Genomic DNA, 7,688 nt, shown 5'->3' with positions numbered 1-7,688 from the left:
TGTCCATGTCGCCAAAGTAGGAGAACACGAGCACGAAGCCGGCTTCGAGGCGGTGGTAGCGTGTGAATTTGTCCCAGCTGATGTGGAGGTATATCTTGCCGCGCACGTCGTAGATCACGTCGATGATGCACCGGCAGCAGCGGCAGTCATCCTCCCGCAGATGCAGCGAGCCGGGCGCTCGTCGCCGGCGACGAAGTCGGCGACGGTGTCCGACAGCCTCTGGATGCCGTGTGGGTCACCCTTGAGGACGACGATAAAATCGAACAACACGGGCCCCTCCTCGTCCTGCATGTCCGACGATGAGGACGACGACATCATCGCAGGCGACGACGAGCGTGCAGCTCTGCCGCGGCCACGACCACGGCTACGAGCTCGGCCTCCGCCTCTTCCAGCCATGACGTCGACTCTTGAGATGGTGGCGGCTAGTGTTGGGGAGAGAGGGGCTAGGGTTTGTGCGTGAGAGGGATGATGAGAGGCGTCCCTTTTTATAGGCCGGAGGGAGGCGGGGGAGCGGTAGTGCTCATTAACGCCGGCACGCAGAGCTAGACGCGACGAGACGCTTCGCTGCGCCTCTGCGGGAACTGCACCGTCGCTGCGCGCCAATAACTTTCGTCGCGAGGTAGGCGACGGTTAGGTTAAAATTCAATGTGCCGCTGATGGATCGGCCCTGCCACTCCCCGCCTCGCTTTTCGGTGTGTCCGGCGTTCCCGGTGTGTCTCCTGTGGGGCCGGGACGGTCTCGGGGTGCCGGACACCGTATCGGGGCGTGCCGGACAAAAAACGGCTTTGGTGGACGCGGTTGGAAACGTTTTTTTATCCGGCGCGTCCAAATCGCTTTGGAGGACGATTTGGGGGACGCGACTGGAGATGCTCTAAATATACTTGTACTACTACTACTATACTACTACTACGTCCCAGTTTTTTTATAATAAAACTACGTCCAAGTTTACAAGAGTATTAGACATTTTAAGAAGGAACTTTGACTACAAATTTTATCAACAAAATATAAGATATATTTCACAAAATTAATACCATTGGATTTATATCTAAAGGAAGTTTTAAATAGTATAATTTTTGTGATATATATCATATATTGTTTTGATTAAATTGCTAGTCAAAGTTTTTTTTTCTTCAGAAAGCATAATACCCATCTAAACATGTATGGATGGAGTACATTACTTTGAGCAACTTTAACACGCCCCTTATCTCCCGTCTTTTAACATTTTATTTTTCGAAATGGGAGCCTTGCCCCAGGTTCTAAATTCAAATGATGCACACAGCTTTTTCTTTATTAAATTATTCGCAAAGCCTTACAAGGGAGATACAAAGATCAACTCGAAGCCATATTTTCAGCGACAACTCGCTATACCTATAAGGGCGATGAAGGGGGTGACCATGAACAGGGTCAGTACCCTGACAATACATCAACGCACATCATCTAAAACTGAATGCCTTCCCAAGCCGTCCATTGGCGGGTGAGAAGCACAACCAGTCAAGCGGACCCTGAGCGCACACCATTGCACACGCCACAGAAATCGCTACCGCCGTCTTCCTCGCACCCATCTTCAAGAGGGATCACCGCATTGACCTTGCCAGACCTGCCGTCGATGTCACCATGACGCCAGATAGCTCCACCATCCTGCACGCGTCCAGCAGTCCGCGCTCGTCTTCAATACCCTGCAGCTCCACGCCGCCGAGAATCATCGACGTAAACGTGGTAGATGAACACCACTCCACCAAGATCCACCTCCATAAAAAACGATGCCCCAAGAGGTAGAACGACGCATGAATCGCCATCATCATCATCCGATCGGCACGCATGCAAGGAGATACAAACGATCCCGTCTTTTAACATAGCACGATAAACGTGATTTCGGTGTGAAATTCGCTCTAGTAGAGTAGACACCATAAATCCATCCCTTAATAATAAGTAGAACCTCTCTGTGATAGACATTGTATTCACTTTTCTTTTCTTTTCTCTACTTCCAATTTTTACTTGATGCACCTATGACATGCCTTGACTCCAATGACTCCCCCAGCCTAGCCGGCGCGGATTCTCTACCCTGCAAGAAGCAAGGCAGAGGTATAGTACCCTGACCTGACAATCTTGATCCTTGGATCGAAAATGAAAGGCAGAGATTGAGACCAACACTGTAGCGACAAAACACTGTAGAGACGACACTGTAGCGACGACACTGTTCATTGGTCCCTGTAGCAACTCACCTGAATCGTCAGATTGGAATCCAACGGCCGAAAAATGATGGCAGGGCAGAGGTACTGTAGCTCTCTGCCCTGCAAGAAGCAAGTCAGAGAATCCGGGGCGCAGCCTAGCCCGTCGTGTGCCGCCTTTGGGAGCTCGTCCGGCCGTGGCTCCTGCTCGTGTCCCCGTATGGGTATGCTCCGCCCTTGCTTCCTTCTCGTGAGCCATGGTCGCCGCACGCCTCCTTGCCGTCGACAATGTTTACGCATACCTCGACCCCATGCTCGACCAGAGCTCACGGCAGCGCGAACCTTTCTCGTACCTCAGCTGCCGCCTCCTCTGGCTCCTCCTTGTTGTTCCCTGCAACCTTCACGAGCTCGGTTGTGGGGAGTCGCACGGTCCCCGTCCCCGAGTTTGACCACGTGGACTCCAATCCACCGTGACCCTCCCACTTGCCCCTCGTCCGTGCCGCACCCTGTAGACCTCATCTCCATCTGAAGGTTGACATGACCTCACACCCCTTGCTTGATTCTGGCTAGGGCGTCTTGTCTCTACACCAAGCCCCTCAACGCTGCTCGGTTCCACCGGCATAATCCTTTGTATCTACGGGTTGGGGCGATGGATATACCGACCCCCTTAAAAACATGTAAACTTTTAACGGTTTTACGTTGTCCGTCATTGCCTTTTTTATTCCATTTAAAACGGTTTTTTTTCATTTAAAACGGTAAACAAGCGGTCGCGAGGATACAAAGGGTATGGTAGAGTTGCTCTTAACGCAGTATCGGTACCAGCAGCCGGTCGATACGTGTACCGTGTACGTACATGGAATTCAGCGGGGAGAGAGAGACAAGGAACAGTAATGATGATGGAGGCCAGGGGCGTTTGGACACGGGCGATATTTCTTTGCTGTGCGGGCTTAAAGGGTCCTAGCGCTAGCCACCAAAAAGGGTGTCCCCGCGGGGCAGTAAACGGCGCAGGGTGACCACGTGCGCCCGCCTCGCACGCATCGCGGCGCGGCGCTTACCCACCCCGCACCCGAACGCCAACGTGCCGGATTGGATTGGCACTGCGCGGCGGGGTAGGAGTAGACACCCAGCGCGCAGCGAGCGAGCGAGCGAGCGCCTCATCCCGATGCCGATGCCGATGCCGCTGCCGCTCTGACTCCCATCCATCTCCCCCAGCCCAGCCCCCAATCGAAAGCAACCAAGCCAGCCAGCGAGCGAGCTGCGAGAGGACGAGCACGGAAAGGAGGGGGCAAAAAAAGAAATCTTCCGTCCACCGCCGCCGCGCGCGCTCCGTTCGCCGACGAGGGCCGGCAGGGTGGATAGGGGCCGGCTGGAGGGCGGCGGGCCGAGCGGAGCCGCGGCCGTGGCGCCAGATCGAGCGGGGATGCCGCCCAATCCGACGGACCCGGAGCAGCCGGACGCGGCCGCCGCGCCGGCGCCGCCCAAGAAGAAGAGGAACCTCCCCGGGACGCCAGGCAAGCGACCCCAAGCTCCCCCCTTTTCCCTTCCCCTATACTGCTCCATCCATCCATCCATCCCACCTCGCGCGCTTGCTTGCTTGCGCGTTGTCTGTCTCACTGTCTAACGGCGGTCGGTTCTTTTCCCCCTTGCAGATCCGGACGCGGAGGTGATCGCGCTGTCGCCGGGGACGCTCATGGCCACCAACCGCTTCGTGTGCGAGGTCTGCGGCAAGGGCTTCCAGCGGGACCAGAACCTGCAGCTGCACCGCCGGGGCCACAACCTGCCCTGGCGCCTGCGCCAGCGCGGGCCCGGCGCCGCGCCGCCGCGCCGCAGGGTCTACGTCTGCCCGGAGCCCGGGTGCGTGCACCACGCGCCCGCGCGCGCGCTCGGGGACCTCACGGGCATCAAGAAGCACTTCTGCCGCAAGCACGGCGAGAAGCGCTGGGCATGCCCGCGCTGCGGCAAGCGCTACGCCGTGCAGGCAGACCTCAAGGCGCACGCCAAGACCTGCGGCACCCGCGAGTACCGGTGCGACTGCGGAACGCTCTTCACCAGGTAATTTCTTCCTTCCTGCTTTCAGCTTGCCTTTTCTTTTCTCCCCATTTCTCTCGACCTCGAAAATGTTTGCCTTTCCCTTGTTTCATTCGTTCATCGGTCGGTTTTCTGCTGCGTTGATTCAGGCGGGACAGCTTCGTGACGCATCGAGCCTTCTGTGGCGCTCTCGTGGAGGAGACTGGCAGGGTGCTCGCCGTTCCGGCGCCGCCTTCTCCCCGGCCGCCTGATTTGGACGACGTTGAGGAAAACATGGACAATGAGAAGCCAGAGGAGAATGTGGACAAGGTAGATGAGGAGGAGAAAGGAGATGAAAATGAGAATTCTGCTCTGGCAGTGGTGGATGAGCCTCAGCGAGTCGAGGCGGTGTCTGAGGCGCCGCAGCGCAATCCTTCGCCGCCGCAGCAGCACATTCCGTCCCCACAGCAGCAGCGCATTCCTTCACCGCCGCAGCAGCGCATTCCTTCACCGCCACAGCAGCGCATTCCTTCGCCGCCGCAGCAGCGCATTCCGTCACCGCCATCTCCGGTACCACAGGAGCAGCAGCAGCCGCCAATGGTGGCAGTGGTGCCAAATTTGGAGGGTATGTCTTCTTTGCATTCTCTAGTGTGCTTGTCTTACTACCTATAAATAGGCTATATGTGGGGAAATTCTTTGTACCCAAATCCATCTTATTTGTTATTACTGCAACAAAAAGGGGAATGCTTGTTTCTTTCCCGATTTGGGTTGCCTTATGATCAAGCAGCCAACAATGATGATTGACTTGTTCTTTTCTGTTGTGGTCTATGTATGTTACAGAGCCAAAGGTGGCTGCGGAGCCAATTGTGGTCTTTAAGCAGGAGGAGGAAGACAAGCAGGATGAAGATGTTTGCTTCCAAGAAGCCGATAGATACGACAACGCTGAATTGGAAGGATCTAGCCTGCCGGATAACGATACGCCGATGCTTCCGTGTTTCCTACCGTCGCCCTCGGATGCCATTGGTACAGATGGCAGCAGCACCAGCTGTGGCACAGTCAGCAGCGCTTCGAATTCCATCGCGCCAGCTACGACGACTAGCACGTTTGCTGGGCTGTTTGCATCCGCCACAGCAAGCACCACTCCCCAGAGCAGATCGCTGCGCGATCTTATCGGTGTTGATCCTACCTTCCTTTGCCTCGCGATTGGTACGCCCTCCAACCTCTTCCCGCAGACAAACGCGAGCAACCCTGGCAGCTTTGCTCCACCTCCAGCACCACACATGTCTGCGACGGCACTCCTGCAGAAGGCAGCTGAGGCTGGAGCCTCGCAAGCAGGCACGTCTTTCTTGAAGGAGTTTGGGCTTGCAAGTTCCTCCTCTTCAACCCCATCCAGGCCACCGCAAGGAAGGTCTATCGATAGCTCACCACAATCCCAGCAGCCTCAAGGAAGGTTTATCGACAGCTCAAGACAATCCCAGCAGCCTCAAGGAAGCTTTATCGACAGCTCAAGACAACCCCAGCTAGCTCAAGGAAGGTTTATCGACAGCTCAAGACAGTCTCAGCTACCTCAAGAGAGGTTCATAAACAACTCGATGCCATCCAAGCTATCTCAAGGGAGATTCATGGATACTTCATTACCATCCCAGCACCTAGCTCAAGGCAGATTCATGGACACCACACAACCATCCCAGCAGCAACCTCAAGGGAGATTTATGGATACCACACCACCATCCCAGCAGCAACCTCAAGGGAGATTCATGGATACCACACAACCATCCCAGCAGCAACCTCAAGGGAGATTCATGGATACAGGACTACCGTGCCAGCAGCTACCTCAAGGAAGGTTCTTCAGTAACTCGCCACCATCAAATCTATCTCAAGGAAGGTTCTTCGATAACCTGCCACCATCCAGTCTACCGCAGGGAAGGTTCTTCGTTAGCTCGCCACCATCCAATGTACCTCAGGGAAGATTCACCGATTACTCGCCACCATCCAAGCTACCACCAGCAAGATATATCGATAGCTCGCCGCTGCCCAAGCTACCACAGGGAAGGTACATCGATAGCTCGCCACCATCGAGGGTACCACAGGGAAGGTACATGGATAACTCACCATCATCGAGGGTACCGCAGGGAAGGTTCGTCGACAGCATTCCGCAGCAGTGGCACCAACAGAGTAATCAACAGCTAATGGATATGGAGCCTGGGCCGATGGTATCTGGCAGCCTTGGCCTTGGCCTTGCGTACCAAGGTGCAAATGCAGGGTTGCCAGATTCGATGATGGGGCAATCACAATCACCACTGTTCGGTCCCAAGCCTGCTGCCACTCTGGACTTCCTTGGGCTTGGCATCGGAGGGACAATGGGCGGCTCCACACCCAACGGTGGTGGCCTCCCGGCATTGATGCTTGGAGGGGAGCTGGACATGGGGTCTGCACAGGCACACCCTCCATGGGAAGAGGCACAGATGAAGACCAATGGCCGCACAATCCTGTGAGGTTTCCTTTTTTTTGTAACCTTACTTAGGGGCTTTTGTGCTTTGGCTCATCCAATTCTTTCAGCTGCTGTGGTTGGTTGGTAGTAGGGAAGCTAGAACTGTGTAAGCTGCTGCAGAACCTGTATATAGATCCCATCCACCCCTCTCATCTCCTGTCTAAATTAAAAGCTATTATTACCATAGAGAGAATTTGATCCCTGCAAGATGGAAACCCCTTTGTGACCTGTTCCTGTCCAAATGCAACAGGGGTGTAAGTAGTTGCCTTTATATTTTGTGAGATGAGTAGTTTGCCTTTATTACTGGTTGCTTGTGGTGCCAAATTGCCAGCGCAGGATTGCTTCGGAAAAGGAAAGGATGAGACTGTGACAGCGAGGGTAGCTAGTTAGCCGCATGTGAAAGGTGTTTTTCAGTTTTCGCCTGTTGCTGTCGGTCAATATATCTGCCCAACTCTCTCCTTTGCGAGTCTCTCCTCTGCACTTTTGTGTAGGATTATCTTATTTTTCCTGTTGACACATACCTGAAGAATAAGCCCAAGTCAGTATATCTGCCCAAGTCTTTCCCGGTGAATGTGATGGACCGTCGATCTCTTGCGTCCCGTGTTATGTTTTTACTGATGGTTACTTACCAGTTTTTTTCTGTGACAGCAGGAACATCCTGAGAAGGATAATATCTTTGCTGATGTTAACCTTTTTATTCTTCTTCTGCTTGAGGAATGGTTGGTTAGTCGGCAAGTGCAATTGCCAGTGTACAGTTGCAGCGGTACCCGATTTGCTGCTGCGTTTGTGATGCACGAACAACACACGAGTTCCTGATTCGAAAGTGGGCTAAGGAGGAGTGGCCTGGGGCTACTCCTAGGTGATAAGGAGCTAAAAGTTGATTGGCGCACTGAATTTTGGTATAGCCAGCACTGTAGGTGTAGGGTACCTCCAGACGACAGAATCGAATCGGATCCCCCCATTTTTCCCTCATCATCACACTTCCACAGTCCCACTGAATACAAATGAGAATTTTCATATTG

At 54.1% G+C, this 7,688-nt stretch overlaps 1 protein-coding gene across 1 annotated transcript; it reads left to right on the top strand.

Moving 5' to 3' along the window:
* Positions 1–3,258: 3,258 nt before the first annotated feature.
* On the top strand, positions 3,259–6,966 carry LOC127332889 (uncharacterized). The gene is made up of 4 exons (XM_051359219.1): positions 3,259–3,679; positions 3,818–4,220; positions 4,346–4,800; positions 5,016–6,966. The coding sequence occupies exons 1-4, from the start codon at positions 3,589–3,591 to the stop codon at positions 6,668–6,670; spliced, it is 2,604 nt and encodes an 867-aa protein (XP_051215179.1). The 5' UTR covers positions 3,259–3,588; the 3' UTR covers positions 6,671–6,966.
* The last annotated feature ends 722 nt before the right edge of the window (positions 6,967–7,688 follow it).

Source organism: Lolium perenne, chromosome 2 (assembly GCF_019359855.2).
Source record: "Lolium perenne isolate Kyuss_39 chromosome 2, Kyuss_2.0, whole genome shotgun sequence".
Taxonomy (NCBI): domain Eukaryota; kingdom Viridiplantae; phylum Streptophyta; class Magnoliopsida; order Poales; family Poaceae; genus Lolium; species Lolium perenne.
Note: the sequence above shows the minus strand (reverse complement) of the source record. Positions and strands in the feature narration are given on the sequence as shown.

What these genes read in the sequence shown, in the direction of transcription:
- LOC127332889 (XM_051359219.1), top strand. Translation starts at nt 3,589, where the DNA reads ATGCCGCCCAATCCGACGGACCCGGAGCAGCCGGACGCGGCCGCCGCG. An exon ending in GAACCTCCCCGGGACGCCAG is followed by an intron (nt 3,680 to 3,817) that starts GCAAGCGACCCC and finishes TCCCCCTTGCAG; the next exon opens with ATCCGGACGCGGAGGTGATC. An exon ending in AGTGGTGCCAAATTTGGAGG is followed by an intron (nt 4,801 to 5,015) that starts GTATGTCTTCTT and finishes TGTATGTTACAG; the next exon opens with AGCCAAAGGTGGCTGCGGAG.